Genomic DNA, 26,283 nt, shown 5'->3' on the forward strand with positions numbered 1-26,283 from the left:
ATGTGTTTTGGCTTAACTTACGTCATTTTTAGTAAGCAAATAAGATAGATATGTACATTTGAGTTAGAAAAAAGTAAAAATTTAATTTTTTTCAGATTTTTGCAGATACGGCATTTTTGCTAAGCACGGCAGCATAATAGGAAGAACGCATTGGTCAAATGTCTTCCGTTTCATAGCTGTCGGGATGTTGCTCTTAAAGATGTCTCTTAGTGAACCATACGCCGCCCAAGCAAGTGTTATTCGTCGTTGAAATTCGCAAGTCTGATTGTCCTTGCCTATTCTGATTTCATGACCGAGATATATGTACTTTTCTGTCAATTCTACCACTTGATTTTGGATGGTTAGGTGTAGGTGTTCGCTGGAAACTAAATTTGTCATAAAATTTGGTCTTACTGATGTTCATTTTTAGACCTGTTTTTGAAGATACGTTTTCTAATTCTAGTAGCATTTGTTGGGCTTCACCCAGATATTCGGTAATAAGTACTATATCGTCGGCAAAACGCAGATGATTGAGCATTTCTCGATCTATTTTATTCCTCTATTTTCCCACTTTAGCATTTTAAAGGCGTATTCGAGGACCGCTATAAATAATTTAGTTGAAAGAGTGTCGCCCTATCTCACACCTCGCTTGATATGAATTTCTTTGGTAGTATCATGTAGTTTACACGTATTGTGGCGTTTTGGTATAATGTTTCCACTAACTTTGTAAACCGGTTACCGGTTATCTATTCTACTATTGTTCAGAGCAGTTATAATGCTCGAACACTTATAATTCCACAGTGTCGAAGGCTTTGTGTAAGTCTACGAAGATAAGTACCAGTGGTCTGTTATATTCTATAGACTTTTCTATTAAGGTTTTTACTGTTTGTAGGTGATCGTTTGTTCCGAATTTTGAGCGGAATCCAGCCTGTTCTCGGGGTTGGTAGAAATCTAAATTTTTTTCTAGTCTTGTCGTAATTATTCGGGTAAACATTTTATAGATGTGGTTCAATAAGCTGATTGGTCTATAGTTTTCTAGGTGCGCCTTGTCTCCTTTCTTGTGTAGTAAAATTGTTACTGCATTGTTCCATGTTTTCTGTATGCAACAATCTGCTAGACAAAGGTTAAACAAAATTTTTATTTGATTGAGAAGGGCACGTCCACCCATCTTTATAGCTTCTATTACGACTTCATCTTCTCCTGGCGCTTTGTTGTTTTTCATCTTTTTCATTGCGTCCTGGATTTCGCTTAGTGTGATCTCTGGCATAAGCTCTGAACCCTGGGTGATAGTTTTGCGTGATGCAGCGGCTCCCAAATTCTTTTGGTCTTCTCTTTGGCTTGTGTAAAGTTCTTGATAGAAGTCTTTAACTATGTGTAGTAGTTCTTCTCTATTTGATGTGGGGACTCCTTATTTGTTCTTTAGTTTATGTATTTCGCATTTTCCACTGTTTAGTAGTCTTCTCAGGACTTTCAGACTTTTATTCTCTTCTATAATAGTTCGCTGGACTTTTTCATTTTTAAATTTCCTTAAACCTTTCCTTATAGCTTTTGATACTTCTTTGTTTATTTTTCGCAGTTCTTCTTCGTCAATGCTTTCGTTTCCTTTAATTTTTCTTCTAGTTTCCATTAGTTGCTTTGTTTCAATGGTTATTTTTTCGTCTTGGTGTCTTTTAGGGCAGCATTTTACTTGAGCCTCTCGAATAGCTTCTACGATATTGATTTATTATTAATTTAAATTCGTTGGGTCGTTCCATATTGGGTTGGCTTTCTTCGTAATCATTTTGGATCTTTCTGTTATTAGGTCTAATTTTATTTTGGCTCTTACCATTCTATGATCGCTGCCTATGGTAAAGCTATTAAGGACTGTGACATCGTTAAATATATATTTTTGTCACTGATTATGTAGTCTATCTCGTTTCTGGTTTTACCATCTGGGCTTTTCCACGTCCATCTTGTGTGATCTTTTTTAGAAAAGAAACTATTCATCTGGTATAGATTTTGTTGTATTAGAAATTCTAGTAAATTTTGTATATTATATTATAGTATATTATATAGTAAGTAACTTGTATACTCATATATTATCCAATTATGGAGTACCTCGTATGGGACATTTTAGTAAGTTTTTGCTATTCTTCCGAGAGTTTAGTAAATAAATTATGTTACTTAAGTGTTAAATAGTTGCAGGTGAACTTGATTCTGACGATCAGAAGGAAACCGCCGTTTTTGCTGTTTCCTGTAAAGTCGTGTTAAAAAAGATACTAGGTACTGCACTGTGACCCTCGATATGACGTCGTAAGTGAGCTCCAGAGTGCCTGATGCCCAGGGTACCTACTGTATACCTCGTCTTCTGGAGTTTTCGGCAAATTCAGTAAAAAATTAGTTAAAAATCATTACTCGGGGGGTTTTTGGGGTCGCTGAGACAGAGAAAAGCACTTTCTATCGAAGAAGTAGTTGAACATGGCCGTCAACTACTTCTCGCGATGTATAATGATCCAATAAGTTTCAGAACACCTAAAATACCGGGGGAATTTCTATTGAGTACTAATCAGTTGGCTGAAACTTATAATTACAGAATGTATCTAATGGCAATTTCTAAAAAGAAAAAAGGTGCTGTTGGTAAAATACTTCCTATTGTAGATGTCTTCACCCAACATTTAAAAAGGAGTTACTTCCAAATCCAAAGTTGAATGTATGGAGAAGCTGAAGACAGTTTGGATCCAACACAGTGGGGATGCGAATGAATGGATAAATCGTCAATTCCCATAAAAATGACTCAAATGCCTGGTCCACCCAGTATAATGAATTTTATATCCTGTAGTTGCAAGATGGACTGCGGAAATTCATGTGGGTGCAGAAAACAGGGCCTTAAATGCTCCGTTGCATGCAAAAATTGTGCAGGAGTAAATTGCACTAATACAGATAGACAGATAGTTTAATAAATCCATTGGAAGAAGCGAAGAAGAAGAAGAAAATATCGAAATGTATCCATCCATTTAATTGTATTTTTTTAATAAAGGTATTTTTCTGATACAAATTTAAAGAATTCGTATCAAAACTAACTGCAATCCTTATTATATACCTTTGAAGACTATTAGCATTCAGAAATTTATTTGACTGATTTGACTGATTATATAACGAAAATTTCAGAAGTTGACTAAAAGGCACCAAAGTAGGTGTCCTAGGCACCAAGTACTCTGAAGATAATTTTCAATGTCATCTTCTTTTTCAGCGAGCCCAAAAACCCCCGAATAATGATCTTTGACAAATTGTTTAATGAATTTGGCGAAAACTCCAGAAGACAAGTTAAACAGTGGGTACCGTGGGCACCAAGTACTTCGGGGATCACTTCCGACATCATCTTCGTTTTCAGCTATCCCAAAAACCCCGAGTAATGATTTTTGGCTAATTTTTTAATAAATTTGCCGAAAACTCCAGAAGCTGAGGTAAGCAGTAGATACCTTGGGCACCAAGTACTCCGGAGATCACTTTCGAAGTCATATTCGTTTTCAGAGAGCCCAAAAACCACCGTGTAATTATTTTTGACCAATTTTTTAATGAATTTGCCGAAAACTCCAGAACACGAGGTGAATAGTAGGTACCCTGGACAACAGGTACTTTGGAGATCACTTCCGACGTCATGTTCGTTTTCAGCGACCCCAAAAACCGCCAAGTAACGATTTTTGGCTACTTTTTAATCAATTTGCTGAAAACTCCAGAAGCCGAGGTGAACTCCGGAGATTACTTCCGAAGTCATTCGTTTTTAGCGGGCCCAAAAACCTCAGAGTAATGATTTTTGACTATGTTTTTAATGAATTTGTCGAAAACTTCAGAACACGAGGTAAACGGTAGGTACAGTCCGTTCGCTAAACTCAGACACAACTGGCGACTTTAGTAGGTAACAACTAGTGATTTTAGTAGGTAATTTTTTTTGTTTTTTAAGATATTCTGCTTTAGCGGCGAATCGATTGAGGGTAAAATTTTATTGATCCGCGCGCATGCGCACACCGACAGTATGGTATTAGTTGTTATACGGGCTCTGATTGGGTGTTGAAATTTTGAAATTATCTGTCAATAATTGTTCAATATGGAGGTTATCGGTAAACAATATTGTGTAATATTAGTTTTTATTGATGTGTGGACAGAAATAAAATCAAATTTATAATTATAGTGACTTTTTAAATAGTTTTGAAAAGCCGCAGGTACGTAATGTAACGGTCACGTTACAAAATTAGCTCTTTAATTATTATTATAATTATTTTTCCTCGGTCTCCATTTAAATTCTCTAATTTCTCGTATAGGACTACTGGGGTGACGTCATACCTCGGTGATGGAACGTACTCCACCTATCGAGAATGATTTCGTTTTCTGAGAGAGTTTGACGTTTACCTTGGCGGAGAAGCGCCTCTCGTTCTTTACTTGACTGTTGGCTGTTGTGTCGAATAGAGTTACCATATAGAATGGCGGATGATTTCATCCAACTTATTTTATAACATCAAGCAATTTAAAGTAAAGTAAAAAGTTACCACCAAGGATTGTCTGGAGTGAGGAGACATGTGGGTGACAACTCCTGTTGGAGTCTAAATAGGAATCATTCGGTGAGATCTACTTTTTCATAATAATTTTTTTATGTATAGCCTTGTTTTTTGTTATGGAACATTAGATATACTTGGTTCATTTTTAAACTTTCTTAGTCAATCTATTAAGGGAAGGATGTAGATTATTTCGATCTTTATATTATCTTTATATCGATCTTTTATATTAATGTGGTTTTTGGTTTTACATAACCAAACATTTTTGAAGTCCTCAAATTAATATTGAAAATAATTACCATTTCTCTGTAGGTTTTAAATTATTCAACATCCAATATTTTATAAATTCAATATATTTTTACAGATATTTCCTCAAATAAATCATTTCAATGTCATTTGTCCATGTATTCACACTCAAAACAGTTCAAGGTTACCTGAGATTGGTTTTTGTTCCAGTTTTAATGGTCGGTTTTTCTATACTATTGCTTCTAAAAAGTTCCTCAATTATTTCTTCTTCCCTTTACTTTTTGCTCATGTTGAAAATGAGAAATAAAACTGGGAATGTTTTTTAGCCATTTGGGAGAAACCCTACCATGAAATCATAGACCTTATTTGACCACCTAGAGAAACCACTACAGCCACAGTCAAGTCATCATGGGAGTATGTCTAATTGGGAGCAAGCTATGGGAGCGTTCCAGCTCAGTTTTCGTCTTGGCACCTGGGCCTACAGGAGTCATGGGTCGCACCATCCTGGTGCATCATTTTCTAGGATGCAACTGCAACCTTTTTAGGAATCATTGGGATTCGTTTGGAAACAATTAGTGTGTTTTAGTAACTATTGGTTTTTTTTTTACATTTCAGACTCTCGGTTTAATGCGCTATGTTAATTAATTTTTTTTCCAGATTTAGTTTACCTCTGGTTTTTTTTTAATATGACATATTTGTATATTAGATTATTTGGTTCCCAAACTTTGTATCTACGGTAACTTCTTGTGCACAGGAATAAGCCTAGAGAAAATTAGGTTTTTAATACTTTATTATTGCTTTGATATTGGTTTATGTAATTCGGGTAAATTTATTTTTTAATATTACTAGCTTGTTTCCCAAATATTTTACTGTTATTCGCTTTATTCCATTTGTTCGGTTAATTTAGGTCATCGTCGGTATTTAACTCAACTTCATTTCTACTTTAGTCAATTGTATATTTAACTTTATTTATTCATTATTGTATTTTCCCTTAGTGAGGCTTGGGCCTATTTATTTGTAGTATTTTCATCTTTGTCAGTTTCCTTTAGTTGTACGTAGCAGGCGTACTATAACCATTTGGTAGAAGACTCATGTGAGTTGTACCCTATATATATGTAAGAGGTATTTAAGTTTGTAACAGATAACATTATTGTTGTTATCTTTAAAATATATATAGCTTCTTGTATAACTTATGTCATTTTAGAGTTACATGATATATGCTTGTCTAACTCTGAGATTGTTAAAAATCTAGTAGTTATTTTAATAAATATTTACTTATTTTGTATATCATTTATTTTTATTACTCCTTTATGTTCATTATTACAGGTTTGATATATTTAATATTTGACAGCAGTATAAGATACCTGGGAAAATGATCGAAGATCATTTTCATGGCGCCCATGATTAGTTAGTTTTATTTATTTTGTTCGTTTTTAGTCATTATTCATCTCCATTCATTTTCAGTACATTATTCTTATTTTATTATTTCATCTTTTAGTCATCATTACTATCTATATAGAGCTACTGTTCTTCGACAGGCATGCAAACGAGCCGTATCCATCCTTGAGTGTCAAGTTGCTCTCTTGCATCTATAGCTAGCCAACTCTATTCAGTTTGCCTCTGTCTCTTCCCACTTCTACTTCTATCCCTTCTAATTCCCCTTTCTTCAGTACAACTGCAAAGTAGTATTTTTTCCTATTGCGGCTTCTCAACGTAGAGGCCACTTCACCCTTTTCTTTACACACATCCCACATTCTCTTCATTTTTATACCAGTTCTTTTCTTTATTCTTTTTCCTTACTTCTGTTAAAGTATATCTTTCTTTTTGCTTTCACTCCAACAGAAGTTTTCTTTATTTTTGTTACACTGGCTCTCTCTCTACATCTATGTCCCATTAGCTACCTAGTCTTTATTTTTTACTTACTTCTGTTGGAGTATATCTTTCTTTTTACTTTCACTCCAACAGAAGTGTTCTCTTTTTGTTCTAAGTGTTTCAGTTGGAAATACCTAATAGTTTCAATACCTATTTATTTGGAAAATGTAAACAAAATAATGTAGTTACCTATTAGTAGGCAATGCTTTAATTTACATAGTTTTCTTACTCTATATTTTGTTGTATTTTATTTCGACAAAAATAAAACTAATAATTTTATTAAATTCATATAAATTTATGGTGTAAACGTTTAGTTTGTGTATATTCCCTCATGACGTATACGAGAGTTTGGTGCAGTTTGAAATGGCGTCAACTTTCGTACGGCGCGATCGACGTGAAGTGGGTTCAAGCCCCAAGCAAGTTATTATTTTTTTTATTTTTTTTATAAATTTTATGACTGTAAGTATATTATTATATAATTTTTGAAGATATTCTTCTTTTTTGAAAGTGGTAGATAAGAAAGTTAGTTTGATTTTTAAATAAAATAAGTACAAATAACCCTTTAAGTATTTACTTCGTTTAAATTACCTATTATATAATAGAAGAATATCTTCTTACTTGCGTACAAAGTACACACACATTCTTTTTTTACCAGTTTTGTCAACATTTTCAAAATTACTAAGTAATTATTTTTTGCCAATTTTAAAAAAATTGGCAAAATTACTTACTAAAATTACTAGCCAGTTGTGTCTGAGTATTGCGAACCGACTGTACCCTGGGCACCAGGTATTCCGGTGATCACTTCTAACGTCATATTCGTTTTCAGCAACCCCAAAAACCTCCAAGTAACAAAATTGAACTCATTTCCGCCGATAATTGACGAGTTCCGATTTTTTTTTATTGTCTATTTGAGATGCACTTTTAGAATACATTTTTTGTATCCACTTTTTCAATATTATCGCACGGCTAGGAGTCACAAAGTTTCCTGGCGCATTTTCAAATGAAATGCAAAAATAATTATTAAGATCCGTTTTGTCGTTTTTTTTTCTGAGGTAAGGCCGATATTAGTGCTGTATTGCTTCGCCTAAAAATCATTTTGAGATAAATAGCTCTAAAGTCTGTTCCAAGTCACATGTTTTATAGTAAAATTAAATATAGTTAAAAAAGTATATTAAACATATGTAAAATTAATGCAAATACTGAAAAATATCGAAATAGATGACAAGGATATTCGTGTCATTAAAAATTTGTACTGAAAACAAACTGCTATTGTATATAACTACACCGATGAACTCTCCATACAACGAGGAATCAGACAAGGTTGCATTTTGTCGCCAACATTGTTTAATGTTTACTCGGACCAGTTATTTAAAAAGTCACTTGAAGACAGCCACATGGAATAAAAATCAACGGGGAACTACTTAATGTAAATGAGCATTAAAATAAACTCAAACAAAACCAAATTTTTAGTATTTAGTCGTGACCCACATTGCGATGCAAAGCTTCCATTAAACGGAGTCCAAGTTGAGAAAGTTCACAAAATGACATATCTGGGAACTGTGATAACCGACCGACTAGATCCAGACATAGAAATAAAACGTATAATAGCAATGACTAAGACTACTTTTATGAAAATGAAGTCATTTCTTTGCAATAATCATCTCAGGTTAGAACTAAGACAAAGAATGGTTATGTGCTATGTTTGGTCCGTACTTTTGTATAGTGCAGAAGTGTGGACGCTAAAATTATCGATCATGAACAGAATTGAAGCATTGGAAATGTGGATTCATAGACGGATGCTGAAGATACCCTGGACAGCAAGAAAAACTAATGAAGAAGTATTAAGGAGGGTCAACAAAGATAGAGAACTGCTAAAGACTGTTAAACATCGAAAAATGTCTTATCTGGGACATATAGTGAGGGGAAGTAAATATAAAATATTACAACTGATCCTTAAAGGCAAAATATAGGGCCGTAGAGGTGTAGGAAGAAAACAAGTTTCTTGGTTAAAAAACATTCGTAAATGGACTCAGATATAAAATGCAGGACAATCATTCCATATTGCAGAATAGTCCAGGGCGGATCTGTTTTGAGATGGACGTTGAGAGGTGACTCAAATTTTTTTGCAGAAATTGCTTGAAAATAAATCAAATAATAATATTTGAGTTATCCTCCCTCCCAAAAAGGTCCGGAACATTGTTTAAATAATCAAAATGTCAAGAATTGAAGGAAAAATTCGATTTTTTTCTTCGTTTTTTGATTATAACTTTAACAGTATTCATTTCCGACAAAAGTTGTACTGACATAAAAGTTGCGTAATTCAATTTACTATAATATAAAATTTGTTAAAAATTTAGAAAATAGTCACCCTAGTTACAAAATAGCAATAATTGCGAAAAAACCATACAAAAACAAGTATTCGCATTTTACGTTTTTCAACAATTTATGCTACATTTAGAACCTTCATATTTCACCCAGAAAAACTATATGATACAGTAAAACAATACTGTAAATTTCATTAAGATCGGTTCAATAGATTTTGCAAAATAAATTTTGCAATACAGCTTTCGCAAAAAAAAATTCATTTATTCAAAATGTTACAGGACTGAAAATAAAGCAGATAGCAAGTTGAATTTTTTTTTTGCTTATAGAAATGTACTGTACCTTTCATTTGCAATTATCAAAATTAAAATCGATTAATTACCACGGCGTCAGAAAATTTTTGAAATAAACAATAATTTTTGGTGCTACGCGCAGGACAGCGGTGTTCGATTCACACAGGTTGATTGCCACCAAAATTTGTTCCAATCTTTATCTAATATATTATTTTCTTACTCTATATTTTGTTGTATTTTAATTTTTTAATTCCACAAAAATCAAACTAATTTTATTATTGTTTGTGAAATATTGTTTAAACAATTGCATATGTTTAAAAATAATAAACTTTTATTATTTAAATTAAAATATATGAACAAAGAAAGTTTTTGCTAATAAAAGTGTTATTTCAAAGGATAGAGTATGTGTTTTTATTTTGCAATAAACAAATTTATTTATTTATATCGAAATGTCATAAAAATTAAAATTTATCAATCATTATCAAAGGTCATTGGAATGCCCAATCAGAGCAACCTATCCGCTGTCCTGCGCGTAGCACCAACAATTAATGTTTATTTAAAAAATTTCCTGACGCCGTGGTGTTAAGGGATTTTAATTTTGCGAAATTGAAAATGACAGGTAAAGTACACTTCTATATGCAAAAAAATTTTCAACTTGCTATCTGTTTTATTTTCAGTCCTGTAACATTTTGAAAAAATGATTTTTTTTTACGAAAGCTGGATTGCAAAATTTATTTTGCAAATTCTATCGAACCGATCTTAATGAAATTTACAATATTGTTTTATTGTATCATAAAATTTTTTAGGGTGAAATATGAAGGTCCTAAGTGTAGCGTAAATGGTTGAAAAACGTAAAATGCGAATACTTGTTTTTGTATGTTTTTTTCACAATTTTTGCTATTTTCAACAAGGGTGACTATTTCTTAAATTTTTAACCAATTCTATATTATAGGAAATTTAATTACGCAACTTTTATCTTATTACAACTTTTCTCGGAAATGAATACTTTTAAAGTTATAATCAAGAAACCAAGAAAAAAATCGAATTTTTCCTTAATTTTTTGACATTTTGATAATTTAAACAATGTTCCGGACCTTTTTGAGAGGGAGGATAACACAAATATTATTATTTGATTTATTTTCAAGCAATTTCTCAAAAAAAATTTGAGTCACCTCTCAACGTCCAAATGTACTAATATTTTTACAGATGCGCCCTGGTCTAGAAGATCGAGAAACTTTCGCGATGGTGATAGCCAACGTCGGAAAATTCTGATATGGCACCTGAACAAGAAGATAAGTTTATTTCTATTCCAGTTCGGTTCCAATCAGTCTGTTTATCATGTCAACGCTGTTCAGATGGATGGGTGCTTACACCCATGCACTCACTAAACTTGTTATTGTGTTTTTTTGCGCTGTTTCTTATTAGCTTTTTTTAGAACTTTTTTGATTGGATGAAGAATTTTTTTGGAGCGAGTGAAGAACGATGGGATCCCTCTTGTAGTAATATTTATTTAAAAGTGCTGTTTTAAAATTTTTAAAACAGTTTAACGGTACTCACCGGAGGTACCGCAGACGCTCGGATTCAATTAGCGTCTCTTTCCCAAGATAATAACGTCGACTTTGCTAAGTAACAAGACACTTACTCAACACACACACTACACATTACACTAGGTACCTGATTAAAAAAATCCATTGTACCATGCCAATGCCCATGAGTTGTCGAGGCAATGCGGTAAATAAAAAAAACAGTTTAAAATCACTGTTAAATTTAAATAATAACTTACATTCAATAGCTGGGCACAGATGGAGAGGATTTCTGAACAATCTATCCCTACGATTAGATCTCTCATTCCGCTCCCGCCGATTTGGTCTGCGGCATATCGGATATTATGGTAGGGGAACAAAGTATGCTAAATGTGCAGACATTCGAGCGCTTTGGGGACCTATTGGGTTGTGAAGAGTAGCTCCTAAAACCAAAAAAAAGTTCAGTAAAGTTTTCCATTTTAGTGGGGACTTCTCCATTTCTAATTTAATTTTCCATTTCCAACAATTGGTTTTTACATTATAGCGCCATCTATCCATAATTCGAAAAAATGTCTCGAATAAAAATTACTTATTTTTACGTAAGGAATCCAAATCTGCAATAAAAAATGGTGGCTCCTATTTAAAATTTTAAAGTAACCCCCCACCACACCTCCGTGGGGGATCGTGATTGATGTCATGCGATAGATTTTTCAAAAATATTTAAGTGTATTTTTCAGTTTTTCCATCTGGTGTTCATTTCGCGAAATATCGCGGGATTCGTATTTAAAATATTGTATCTACCCCTCACCCCCCTCCGTGAGAAGTCGTGTTTGGTTTCATTCGATAGATCTTTGAAAAATATTGAGTACGTATTTTTTAGTTTTTTGATCTGTCATTCATTTCGCGAAATATTCGCTTTTTTCTTGTGAAATTTTAGGACTCACCCATTTCCTTACGCCCCGCTCAAATCGTCAGATTTGTGAAATATACACTGTTTTGCATGTACTTAAGTCCAGAAAGCCACTGCGCATCCGCTAGGAAAAATATTCCGATTCGGATTTTTTGCACGATCTCTCTCAAAAAGGACCCCTTTTAACAAATTTGCATGTTGCCAGGACCAAAAGTTGGTCAAAAATTTTTAAAATTTTTTTTTGTTTTTTTCTTAAAATTATTTTTCTTGCATGGAACAAAGTTTTTTTAGGTTTTTTGGATCATTCCAAACAGAAAAGGTCTGTAGTGTCTTTTCTCTAAAGTTGATAGTTTTTGGACATATTATAAGCGATTAAAAATTGAAGAAATGCGAAATCAGCCATTTTTAACCTTCAAAAACTATGTGAAAAACTGAAAATTTGAATGTTGCCAAGGTAGGCAGATATTCTTAAAACATCGATTGATGAAATCCTGAAAAGTTTTTTGCAATGCAATGTTCAAAATTCCTTTGTTTTTTAATTGCTAATCAAGCGTGCGCGACACTATTTTCCACCGTTGCATGACATGTGTATACACAGTATGGTGCAAATGAATGGAATAAATTCGTTATTTCATAAACCGGCGACTTTAAGGAAAAATCCCGAAACAGGTCGATTTTTATTTTTAAGTTGTGATATTGTGGTATATATTGTATACTAGTGACGTCATCCATCTGGGCGTGATGACGTAATCGATGATTTTTTTAAATGAGAGTAGGGGTCGTGTGCTAGCCCATTTGAAAGGTTCTTCAATTCTCTATTCAGTAATATAAACATTTACATAATTATATATACAGGGTGTCCAAAAATTTTTTATTAAATTAAATTATTTGACAAAAAAGAAGTAGAAGGACACCCTGTATAAATAATTATATACATGTTTATATTACTGAATATAAAATTGAAGAACCTTTCAAACGAGCTAGCACACGACCCCTATTCTCGTTTAAAAAAATCATCGATTACGTCATCACGCGCAGATGGATGTCGTCACTGGTATACCATATATGCCACAATATCATAACTTAAAAATAAAAATCGACCTGTTTCGGGATTTTTTCTTAAAATCGCCGGTTTACGAAATAACGAATTTACTCCTTTCATTTGCACCATACTGTCGGTATAAAATAGTGTCGCGCACGCTTGATTAACAATTAAAAACCAGAGGAGTTTTGAATCTTGTACTGCAAAATACTCTTCGGGATTTCATCAATTGATGTTTAAAGAATATCTACCTGCTTTGGCAACATTCAAATTTTCAGTTTTTCACATAGTTTTTGAGGGTTAAAAATGGCCGATTTCGCAATTTTTCAATTTTTAATAGCTTATATGTCAAAAACTATCAACTTTAGAGAAATGTCACTAAAGACCTTTTCTGTTTGGAATGATCCAAAAAACCTAAAAAACTTTGTTCCATGCAAAAAAAATAATTTTAGGAAAAAAACAAAAAAAACGTTTAAAAAATTTTTGACCCACTTTTGGTCCTCGCAACATGCAAATTTGTTAAAAGAGTTCCTTTTTGAGTAAGATTGTGCAAAAAATCCGAATCGGAATATTTTTCCTAGCGGATGCGCAGTGGCTTTTTGGACTACTTACCTTATCTTAATCTGACGATTTCGAGTTTTTCTAAGTATAGATTATTTTTTTCGACCCCCCCCCCCTTAACGAACTCCCCTGCATTAATAGCCAATATATGGTAGAGGTACATTTTCAGGGTACAAGGTTTCTCCCCATGTAATAATCTGACGCGCTCGAGTAACTGCAAAAATCCCCGCTTGGACTCCCCTTAGTTAGTGGGCAGTTTCGTCATATTTCGTGGGGACTGGAATGGACGTTGGATATTTTATGCGTATATAAAATAATAAAGTCTCAAAGGAACAAAAAGGCCAAGTAAATCGATCAAAAAATCGGATTAAAAATTTGATGAAGGAGAGAAAAAAATATGGACACATATCTTTACTCCGTGAATTAAGTGGATAGGCACAAAATTTGCTTGCAGTGCTTTTAGCATTTAGCATGAATACTGAATACATTTAGCATTAATTTTTTTTTCGAATCCTGAGAAAACGAATTAGTATTCTTGAAAAATGTAAACGCAGAATGAAAGATGACATTATTACAGAGGGCCAAAAGTCCCTGAAAACTTCTATAATGTTTATTTGAATACGTTACAAGGGTAAAAATAGAAAATTGAGTGTAATTTTTAATTTCAACTATCTCATAAAGAAACATTTTGTTTATTATATTGGACTTTCGGCCCTCGGTAACAATGTAATCTTTTAATCTGAGTTTAAATTTTTCTAAAATATTTATTAGGTTTTTAGGATTCGAAAAAAATGAAGCTTCTAAAAAGCATTGCAAGCAAATTTTGCGCCCACACTCTTAAGGCAAAGGGATTTTGCTGTGTTGCAAAAACTAATCGTCAAAAATAGACAGAGTATTTTAACGGACCAGGTCAAGTTTCATAGCAGGCCATGTTAGAAGTCGGAAAGAGTTAATATTAATTTAATTCTGGTATCCTTAAGGCAGTGGTTTGAGCATATGTGTAGTCGGCGGACGAAAGTAGACAAGTCCAAATTGAACTTTTTTCATGAAGTGAAAAAAACTATTTTAAAATTATACGCATAGTAAATGCAGTTTTCGTTAATTAAAATTATGTATATTCTTAACTTTGAATGAAGATTTTGATGGAATGTGCATAATACACATTTCACATGGTATATTATACGAATAACGAAAGCATTCACAGAGATAAGAAACGTGAAAAACACAGTGTAATCGATACCCAAATTACAAATTGATGAATCGTTTACATGGTCGTCCTTCCGTCGCGTACAAACATACAGATCAGTCCCGCGATAGAACAAAACTACGGGCGATCTAGAATGTCGGGGGACATAAACGTGCAGATAAAATACAGGAATTCATAAAGGGATTGGTCGGTGGCAGTCCAAATCTGTTAAAAATCACCTTCGTGTGTGCCCAGCTAATCACAATATTGTAGCATATTTCTGAAAATGAACTTGATAGCCAAAAGCGCTCGGCTAAGAATTAAATGCTTCATGCAATTTTAATTTTTTTTCAATGTACTCAATTGTTCAGAAGTGTATGTACCTAGCGTACAACAACATAATGTTACGTCTTTTTCTGTTATTTAAATTTTGTTTCAGATCCAAGACACGATGGCTACATTACAGCATCTCCATACTTTCTATATGGATTTTTGTTTACATATCTTTTCACTATTAAAATACTTGGACCAAAACTAATGCAATATAGGAAGCCATATAATATTAAAAATCTTCTAATTTGCTACAATTTTATTCAAATTATACTTAACACGTATATCGTATATGAAGTAAGTATGTTGTTTAACCTTCGGATGACCAAGCGGGGGAAATTGTGACCCCAGCGCATGTCTTTCTTTAATAAATTCAAAAGTATTTTCAATTTTTAACTCATTAATTTTTTATTTGACTTTAATATCATTCTAGATATCCTCATATTTTGAAATAAAAAAAATTCCCTATATTTTACGAATAAAAAATATATTCTGAAGTTGATGTTTAGTAACATAGCGTCTATTATGTGTAATTCCAAGTAGTTTTACGCTAGTGACGTCGACTTTATAAAGTAACAAGACACTTACTCAACATACACACTACACATGACACTAATACTCATGTTGTGACTGGCTGAATGACATAAAGTCCATGCCATAAAAAAAAATTAAAAAATTAAAAAAAAAACCTTCATTTTTTTGTTAATTGTTAGTTCTGACATTTTTGACCTGGGGTCATTCCCCCCCCCCCCTTGGTCATCCGTGTAACAAAAAAAGGTTGGTCATCGGAAGGTTAAAAACTACGTAATTGAGCCATCAATAATTGCAAAACAAATTTCTAATTGACGTTTTCATCTCACAATCGACTCAAATTGAAAGTATAATTTAACATGGTGATGACACGTTTAAAGCCAAAATTATAATCACCTCACGCCCCACATAACCATATAAAGTTGAATTTCGTAATTTAATCCGAGCGTCGCGCGTCGCCATTATCATTGGTATTAAAAAACATCCTAAGATTGACTTTAGTCCCTTAGGAAGTTCTGTCATTTTACCTTGACCTCTATCTGCATTTTCAGTAATCCTATCATTTAAAATCTTATTTATTTGCGTTTTAGTTTCCGTTTTTTTTTCGCGTGTGGTAATACAATGGCTTTATGAATTGTTTTCTTAAAAAACCAATACAGAAGTAAAAACTTCGAGATGTATTCTGGTATAAAATCGTTTATTTAAAACTATAAAATGTCATCGATTGCAGAACGTTTTCGTTCTAAACAGAACATCTTCAGTGCCTAGAATGAAGTATTTCCACGTTAGTTTAAAGCAAAAGGTTAAAAATGTGACTGTTAAAATGAAAAATGTGGGAATACTTACATCCTGCCGAGTATTTTGAAACTAGCACACTGTAAATAGTGTTAACATCATCATATATGGTTTACATAATGTAATATGTTAAAATGTTATGACTACAAGTCGATGTTAATGGATAAAGTGGAACACATGCTAAAAGGGTGCCATGGTTCCCTGCTTGAAGATGCTAGGTACTTGCCAATTCAATGGGCACAGACCAACTGAGAAATTATGAAGTGGATATACAATTTGACAAGGGTGACATGACATGACAAGATAAAGCCAATTTTTGGTTAAAGTTTCATTTGATTTTGGATTTTTTAATAAAATGCGAAGGTTTGTCTGCAAAAATAATTTAAATTATTTGAATAATAAAATCTACTGTAAAGTTTAAATTAGCAACTCTCTATTCCAGAATAACTTATAGATTCATTAAATTTAATGCAGATATATTACATGATTTAAGTTGTGACGTCATCGGATGTGAAATGACAAACTGAAAGTTGAGTTTTGTTGAAACAAGGAAATACACTACATAATAAAAGATAATTGGACTTGCGTTGGAAAACAAAGCTAAAAAAGCCGAAAAAACCAGAATTTAAGAGTATTTTTATGTGATGAAATGTTGGTTGCCTAACAAGGCAAGCAGGCGACAGGTTGAAGGTAAACGGTAGAATATTGCGAGAAAACAGTATAATATATACAAAAGGTGGCTATTTATTGTGTTAAATTTATTATTATACTATTGTAATGAATAATTATGTCTGTTAAAAGTTGGAAAATAGTTGTTAACAAAATTAAATAACTAAAGATTACTGTTAGTGAGGTAGATATAAGTGTGAAGGATATGATTGTATATAGTATTGTGAAATGCATAAAAATATGTAATAATATAATAAAATAAAACTATGTGACATAAAGTCTAATTCATCTTTATGTAGTTTTGAAAGGACTGAATGAATTGGAAGTAATGTATCTTGATAATCTACCAACATAGAATAGGGCTTTTCATTCACATTCTTTATTCTATGTTGGTAGACTATCAAGATACATTACTTCCAATTCATTCAGTCCTTTCAAAACTACATAAAGACGAATTAGACTTTATGTCACATAGTTTTATTTTATTATATTATTACATATTTTTATTCATTTCACAATACTATATACAATGATATCCTTCACACATATATCTAGCTCACTAACAGTAATCTTTAGTTATTTAATTTTGTTAACAACTATTTTCCAACTTTTAACAGACATAATTATTCATTACAATACTATAATAATAAATTTAACACAATAAATAGCCACCTTTTGTATATATTATACTGTTTTCTCGCAATATTCTACCGTTTACCTTCAACCTGTTGCCTGCTTGCCTTGTTAGGCAACCAACAACTCATCACATAAAAATACTCTTAAATTCTGGTTTTTTCGGCTTTTTTAGCTTTGTTTTCCAACGCAAGTCCAATTATCTTTTATTATGTAGTGTATTTCCTTGTTTCAACAAAACTCAACTTTCATCTCGTCATTTCACATCCGATGACGTCACCACTTAAACCATGTAATATATCTGCATTAAATTTAATGAATCTATAAGTTATTCTTGAATAGAGAGTTGCTAATTTAAACTTTACAGTAGATTTTATTATTCAAATAATTTAAATTATTTTTGCAGACAAACCTTCGCATTTTATTAAAAAATCCAAAATCAAATGAAACTTTAACCAAAAATTGGCTTTATCTTGTCATGTCATGTCACCCTTGTCAAATTGTATATCCACTTCATAATTTCTCAGTTGGTCTGTGCCCATTGAATTGGCAAGTACCTAGCATCTTCGAGCAGGGAACCATGGCACCCTTTTAGCATGTGTTCCACTTTATCCATTAACATCGACTTGTAGTCATAACATTTTAACATATTACATTACGTAAACCATATATGATGATGTTAACACTATTTACAGTGTGCTAGTTTCAAAATACTCGGCAGGATGTAAGTATTCCCACATTTTTCATTTTAACAGTCACATTTTTAACCTTTTGCTTTAAACTAACGTGGAAATACTTCATTCTAGGCACTGAAGATGTTCTGTTTAGAACGAAAACGTTCTGCAATCGATGACATTTTATAGTTTTAAATAAACGATTTTATACCAGAATACATCTCGAAGTTTTTACTTCTGTATTGGTTTTTTAAACTATGGTATACAGCCAACTATTGGGATTTTCCCATTGATTTTTTTTTAATTGTTTTCTTATTTCTCCTATATTGAAAATGATACATGTGTTGAGTTTTTGTACCCTTGAGTTAAAATTGTTAATTATGACTAATCTATAACACCGATATTTTTTGTTGATTAATTTTGTCGCTAGTCTTCCCTGTCAACACAGTTAGTCTTTGACAGTGGCACCGTTCAGACGTGTGTTTTGATTTTCAACGGTCAGCTGCTCATTTTTTAAATGTTTTGTTTTGTTATTGTTCTATTGTTTTGTTTTGGAGTCTTGTGAATACTAGCGTAAGTGTTTCTGTTTTTTGTTTATTTTCATTCGACCCAGTTTATTGCATATCTAACCTTGAGACCATGTTCTACAAATTTGCGGATTCCGATAAATATAATCAAATACGTTGCGATGGAGATTGCCGCAAAAATTTTTGTATTAAATACACTGGGCTAAATAAAACGACCACAAAAGCCCTATTGCAACAAAAATTTTCCGATCTAAGATTTTTTTATACGATTTGTGACTCGTCTAGCTTAAGATATTCAAATGAAAATATAACCAACTTATCAAAAAATCAGATACCACTAGAGAACTTTGAAGCATTAACTCAAGTTACTAAAGAACTTACTGATATTTTGCCTTTTTTTATTGAGACTTACGATTTATTGACAAAAAATGACGATAAACTGGACTATCTTACTAAAAAAAAAATGACGAGATCCTAAAATAAATAACCTGTTGAATCCTGAAAAGCTTTAAAATCTGTTAGGCAGATGGAACATAATATTGTCAATATATCGTCGGTTTTTTTCAGCGGTTCAGATGAGACTATTAAGGTTCAAATCCAAGAATAAAATTCAACTGATATTAAGTCGAGATTAGAAAGGCTATCTTCAAATATCAATGAAATATCGAATCAAATGAGCAATCTTGCCAAAAGTCTATATATCTTACAAACGAAAAAATAGGTATTAAAGAAAAATACATGTTTTGCCACCTTAAGTACCCAAACTGAAGAGCCTCAACATTTCGAAGCAAGTCCAGAACAAAAGTTAAGAATTACAGAAGATAAATATCACTTTGTAGTTATTAGTAACTTGAGCCCAATATACACCCCTATACAAAAGTGGTTCACTATATTAAAGAGACGCTAGGTATCAAGGAATATATAATATGTTATGCCCTCTTTAAAGATGCCGACACAGCAACCTTTTCTTCCTTAAAAATAGGTATAAAATGTAGAACATCTATTAACCTATTATTTAATAAGGACATTTGGCCACCTGATGTAAACATTAAATGGTCTATTGAATCTTCGTATTCCAAACCAATACTTTCATCTGAGTCACATAAGAATTCGAAGAGTATCAGAAGTCCTATTAGCCTGGAAAATTCAAATAGCAGTTTAAGCAACAATAAAGATGAAGTTCAGAGCACAGACATACATACAGACAAAGAGGCCATCGAAATTTGCAAATCTAAGGATCCGTTCCATAGGCAAATTAATTTCATTAAGAAAGATATTTTAGAACCATCGATAAATCTGGATCCATTGACCCCACCAAGAGTTAGATTAACCAATAACTCTAATAGTCGATATTTTCTAGCCAGATTAAGGGAACCGGATATCTTAAAAGCCATTAAAATTCATCTTGTTTTTTATACGACCAACCTGCTTCAGTATTTTATGAAGGATATACCAACACAAGTGTTAAACTGTTTCTGGCTTCCGAAGGTCTTCCTATTAAGACTGAAGCTCTACGAAAAATTCTTCTAGAATTTAACGATGCTTATTTAATTGGTGCAGATGAGGTAGACGCTGATCTTGCTGCTTTTAGGTCCTTTTTCACTTCGGAAAGAATTATTCACCTGCAAAAATCAAGTGAATGCCACCGAAACTACTATTCCGCTGTCTCTCCAAGAAGAAATTTTTAAACATCACGACGTGTTCTGAGGGACTAAAATCCTCAAATTATTCGTTCTATAAGATACAAAACTGATGAATTATTTCTGTTTCTAGAGGAATTAGGGTTTACTCCGATAGTTGCAGTTACTGAGCACTGGCATGAAGACAACGAGCCTTTTTTTGTAGAAAAGTATTCCACTATTGCTAGGTATGATCGTCCAAGTTCAGCTCATGGGGACACCCTAATTCTTTCTACAAATAACGATTTTTCTCTGGTACCAAAATATAACTTTCTATTTCTTTGAGTTTTCCTTAGTTTACAGTAAGAAGCTTAATCTTTACATTATTTGCATTTATAGATCACCTGACTCTTCGGTGGCACTATTTTTTCAGAATCTGCTTAATTTGTTAGATGACCTGCCCCATAAAAGCAAAAAAGTTTTATGCGGGGAGTTCAACATTAATTATGTTGCTGCTTGTGCTACACAAATATCCCTGGTCAATATATTTGAATCGTATGGTCTAACAATGCACATTGATTTTCCTACCAGGATTACAAACACTTCATCTACCATAATTGATTATATTGTAAAAACCTAAGTCCCTAAAAAGGGACTTATATTTATATTTTAAATATAAATTCAAATTGCCAAGCCAATCAGAAACATTTCTCTCTCCCCATTCTTTTTTTTTTCGTTCGAAAACCCACTCATACTTTCAAAAATTATTCCTACCATCATAATAATTACTTTCGGGAAATTCTACAAAATTTACTCGGGATTAAACAAAAAGAGATTAAAATTCCAAACTTTCTTTACCTTAATTTTCTAAGATCTAATTACCTATGGCTTCTACCTTTCCCGTAATAAACAATCGGTTTCAAATAATAATCCTAAATAACTTTCACTTCACTTTTATTTACAAAAATGTTTTTAATATTCTTCATGGAAAAAATCATTAAGGAGAGACCACCTTACGTGAAAGCTAACTTCTAATAAATATTTACAAATCAATATACAGGGTGTATCAAATTTATGTGCCCGCGTTATATTCAAAAAATTAAAATTTTTATTCTATCTTTGATTAATAAATTGAAACACAATAACATCCCCGCCTTGTTTTGAGATAAAATCGTTATTAATAAGTGCAACAAAAAATGATTTTCTCTCGACAACAACACTTTTCTATTGTGTCAAAATATTGAGTCCCACCTGAAAAACAATTGCTTCCTTTTTCCCAGTGTCTGTACTTAGGTGGGATAGGATAAGATTTCGATCGAAAATTTCCTAAGTCTTTAACCTCAAATGAATGTTCATACTTTTTGGCTACTCTGTTTTCTTCATTTATTAAATTTTCATACTCCCTCAATATTACACGCAGTTCCTTCTCTTTTTCTTCTCCACATATCAATTTTCTTTCGTTTTCTTCCGATTCTTTACACATGTTTATTGTGTATTCTGCCTCCTCCATTTTGCATACTTCTTCTTCAAATACCACAGTTTCAATGGTATCTCTTTCGCCTTCTTTTTCTATTCTGATCTCTTCTTCTTCTGGGTTCATCTCTTCTTTTGAGGAATCCCAGCTCCATTTTCTTGTGTCAATCTTTTTTCTTCTTTTTCTTCTTCTGGGCTCACCTCTTCTTTTGAGTAATCCCAAGCTTCATTTTCTTTTGTCAATCTTTTTTCTTCTTCTTCTTCTTTTTCTTCTTCTGGGCTCATCTCTTCTTTTGAAGAATCTCAAGCTTCGTTTCCTTTTGTCACTCTTTTTTCTTCTTCTGGGCTCATCTCTTTTTTCGAGGAATCCCAGGCTTCATTGTCTTTATTTATCTTCTGCAGCTTTCTCCTCTTTCTTTTCTGTCATTGCTTCATTGCCAAATTCATTTCCACCGTTTGTTTTTTGTCTACATTAGCCTTTTTCCGTTTCTCATGTTCCTTGTCCATTTCCAGAATGTCCTGTTCTTCTTATTTTTCCTCTGTGACTTTCATCGTATTATTTTTGAAATCTATCACCACATATTTTTCTGACAATTCATCCACTCCTACGATCATATCATGTATCATGTTCGGCATTATAACACATTGTAGTGCATAAAATTTCTTGCCCAATCGTAACCTTATTCGTATTCCTTCATTTATAGTTGCCAAAGTCCTGTTATTTGCGCCCACTAAATTTACCCTGGGAATTTTGTAAATTAAATTCGTTAAATCAACCTCTTCTATTAATTTCCTCTTAATCAATGTAATTTCCGAACCAGTATCAATCATAATTTTAATCGGTTTCTCATTGATAAAACCATCTACAAATTTTAAATTTACTCCACTTCTTTTATCATTATTTCCTGCTAATTTAATAAATTCCTTCGGGTGGCAAAAAATTCTTTCATCACTTTGTCTCTCATCCTCATATTCACCTATTTGCGTATTGTTTACCGCTCTTCTATTTTCTCTTGGTCTGTCGGACCCGTATCGGTTTCCGCGATTTTCCTGTTCATTCCTTCTATTATCATTTCTGTATTCTTGATATGTGCGGGTGTTATTTCTATTCTGGTTTTCTCGATATCTGTCTTCGTTCCATTGCCGATTTCTTTGTTCATAGTTTCCTCTTCCGTTGTCTCTATTTTCGTTTTCCCTCCTCGGAATAAATTCTCTTCTTGTATAATCTCTCCTAGAGTTTTGTCCCCTATCTCTATAGTCTTGATTTTCGCGTTGTCTATAATTTTCTTGCGATCTTCTTATTTGTCTTTCTCTCATTTTTGCTTTTCGTATTTGTATGAATTGACACAAACTGTCGATATATTTGTAGTTTTGTAAAGTTATGTGATCTTCTAAGGTATCTTCAAAATGTCTGGCTATCAGTTCTACTATCTGTTCGGACGAATAATTGTAGTGTAGGTGTTTTGCATTGTTGTATAATTGTAGTGCATATGTTTTTTCTGAAATACCCATTCTATCTTGGTACCTTCCATTTTGCAACTCCTTGTTTATTTCTATCTGTTGTATTTTTCCCCAGAAATAATTCAGGAGCATTTGTCCGAATTTATGCCAATTGTCCAATTCTTCTTCTTTGCTATCAAACCATAAACTCGCCTCATCTTTAAGATGGTTCCTTATCGTTTCTTTGGCTGTTTCGAAGTTACCGATGTGTCGTACGTTCTTTTTTAAATTATTTATGAAAATTACTGGGTGTAATTTTTTTACATCCCCGCCAAATCTTATTTTCACATCCTCTGTACTAGAGATAATCGTTTCCCTTCTTTCTCCGAAATTCTGTTGCGTCTTGTTTTCGGTGACTTGTTTTTCTATTTCTGTGATTATTTTTTCCACTTCTTCTCTGTCTACTTGAATAGCATTTTCCAACTTATTTTCCAAATTTTCTAGTTCCTTTTTCTGGCAATTTGTTAACTCCTCCATTTTATTTTGAATTTTCATTTCTTGTTCTTTCATGTGATCCTTCATTCTCATTTCTTGTTCTTGCATGTGATCTTTAATTTTCATTTCTTGTTGTTCTATCTCGTTTTTCATTGTTGTCAAACATCCTTTTATTTCCTTTTCATACTTTTCTATGCCTTCCTCTATTTTCTTATTGTTCTCTTATATTGCTTGTTTTGTTTCCTGTTGATTTTTATCCATCTTATTTGATGTTTCTTCCTGATTTTTATCCATTTTATCCATTTTTTGTGATTGGAGTTGCATCAGTTGTAATAATTTATCTATTCCTGATAATTCCTGTTGTTCTGATGCCATGATTGTTGTTTCTATATGTTCTCCTTCTATATGTCTTCTTGTTCTATATGTTCTCCTTGTTCCAAATGTTTTCTTGTTCCAAATGTTCCTCTTGTTTATTTGTTTTCTTTGCTTTTGCTTCTGGTGTTCGGCATGTAGTTAAAATTTATCCCCGCCTGATACGAAATTCGAAAATACCCTGTATGCTGTAGATACGAAAATTTTTCTCTCCCCAAATATAAACAATTTATCACACAAATTTTTAAATTTATCAAAATTCAAATTAGTCAAAAATAAAATAAATATGTAAAATTGTACCTAGATAAAATAAACAAATATTTCATAAATTTCAAATATATCAACTTTTTCCGACGGGCAAATAAATTTTCCTTCACCTGTTTTTCCGTTTCCTATCCCTTCAAATTCACAACCAGAGATACTTTCACACCACACGTTGGCTCGCCATGTTGTTATGACCATTCTTTCTATTACTTTGATATTAATTATTATTTATTTGATTAATTATTTAATTGTCGCAAATCATACATAAAAATTAATAAAAATTCTCAGGGTGCCTTTTTGTCATAAAAAAAAATAATTAAATTAGATTATACTTATCCTTTCTCGTGGCTTCAGTATCTCTTAGTTGATCCTCATCGGGATAAAATAGGAAAAGGAAATAAATAGAAAAATCATAAATAAAAACATACAATTACCTTTATTATCAAAAGCAATGTTCTGTAAATTTATCAATTAAATTCTATGGGCATAACTGTCCAAAAGAAACTTTTACCATATAAATTAATCTAAGTCAAACAAATATTTGAGAAGAATTGAAGAATTGAGCGTGTTAGAAAATATAATTACCTGGGAACTGTGATTAATGAAAACAACGACAACTCTGAAGAAATCAAGATCAGAATAGAAAAAGCTAGAGCTACTTTTACCAAAATGAAAATAGTTTTATGCGGAAGAGAGCTAAGTTTAAATCTTAAAATTCGCCTGATGAGATGTTACGTGCTGTCAGTTCTTTTCTATGGAATGGAAGCTTGGACACTGAAAAAGATCGATACAAGGAAAATAGAAGCATTCGAGATGTGGATGTACCGCAGGATACTGAGAATATCGTGGACAGAGAGAGTGACAAACATGGAAGTGTTGCGAAGGATGCAGAAAGAAAAAGAACTTGCGCTTACTATTAAAAAGCGCAAACTGCAATACTTGGGACATATAATGAGGGGACAAAAGTACCAGCTACTACAATTAATTATTCAGGGAAAAATCATAGGTAAAAGATCCATTGGCAGAAGAAAACATTCATGGTTGAAGAATTTAAGAGATTGGTACAAGTGCAGCAGCTGCCAATTATTTAGATCTACGGTATCAAAAATACGCATAGCCTTGATGATAGCCAAACTTCGGAACGAGGACGGCACCTGAAGAAGAAGAAGAAAACAAATATTTACCGCTTTGTTCTTGATACCATTAATAAAACAAGCTAAACAAACAAATTTGGTATTCGCAAATTAATTATACTTCCTATTAAATTTTTGAAATGTTGGAATCTTAAATGAATATGCTTTTACGTAAAAAAATTTAACTTCTGATTATAAAGAAAATCTATCACATAGGTTATTGACTGACCTTTTTGATTCACACACAATGATGTCTCCTCTTGACCCAAACAGCTCCTCCTTGTTGATTATGTTAGGCTACCAATCAAAGCCCTCACCGTTCTCAGCAAACAATCCAGCAGGATACCAGCAACTATTTCTCCAAAACACAAGCCAGGCCTCTTTTTTGCCAGTACTCGTTCAATAAACTCCAAAACTCTCTCCGTTCTTTCTCTCAACAATAATCTCCTGAGACCCAAGTATCTTTTTTACTTGGTGTCACAAATAATTTTTATAATGATAATTCTTGTAACTTACTGTCTTGGACTGTACATACTCAAAGAGGTATTTCTTCTCGATTTGATTTGTCTCTCGTACCACTTTTCGGCTACTCCCACTATCAAAACAAAACACTAGTACTTGCTGCTGAACTACTCACGAAAACTTTTGACTGCCCCTTTCGGATACCGGTAATACAATGTCCTCTTCCCAAAAATATCTCAATATTCAAACAAAACTTTCCCCATTCCAAATTGCCAAACCAATCAGAAACATTTCTCTCTCCACCTCCCTCTGTTTCAATCGAAAAACCCAGTCATTATTTCAAACAATATTTCTACTCAAAACTAATGACCTTTCGGAAATTATCTAAATATTCCTGTCATTA

At 32.7% G+C, this 26,283-nt stretch overlaps 1 protein-coding gene across 1 annotated transcript in view; it reads left to right on the plus strand.

The window, feature by feature from the left end:
* The window catches only part of LOC114327892 (elongation of very long chain fatty acids protein 1), a 65,095-nt gene that overhangs the window by 17,572 nt on the left and 21,240 nt on the right, over positions 1-26,283 (plus strand). The window contains exon 2 of the mRNA XM_028276608.1: positions 14,903-15,090. Within this exon, the coding sequence (XP_028132409.1) occupies positions 14,903-15,090 (188 nt within the window). The remainder of the gene's footprint in view (positions 1-14,902; positions 15,091-26,283) is intronic.

Source organism: Diabrotica virgifera, chromosome 8 (genome assembly GCF_917563875.1).
Source record: "Diabrotica virgifera virgifera chromosome 8, PGI_DIABVI_V3a".
Classification (NCBI taxonomy): domain Eukaryota; kingdom Metazoa; phylum Arthropoda; class Insecta; order Coleoptera; family Chrysomelidae; genus Diabrotica; species Diabrotica virgifera.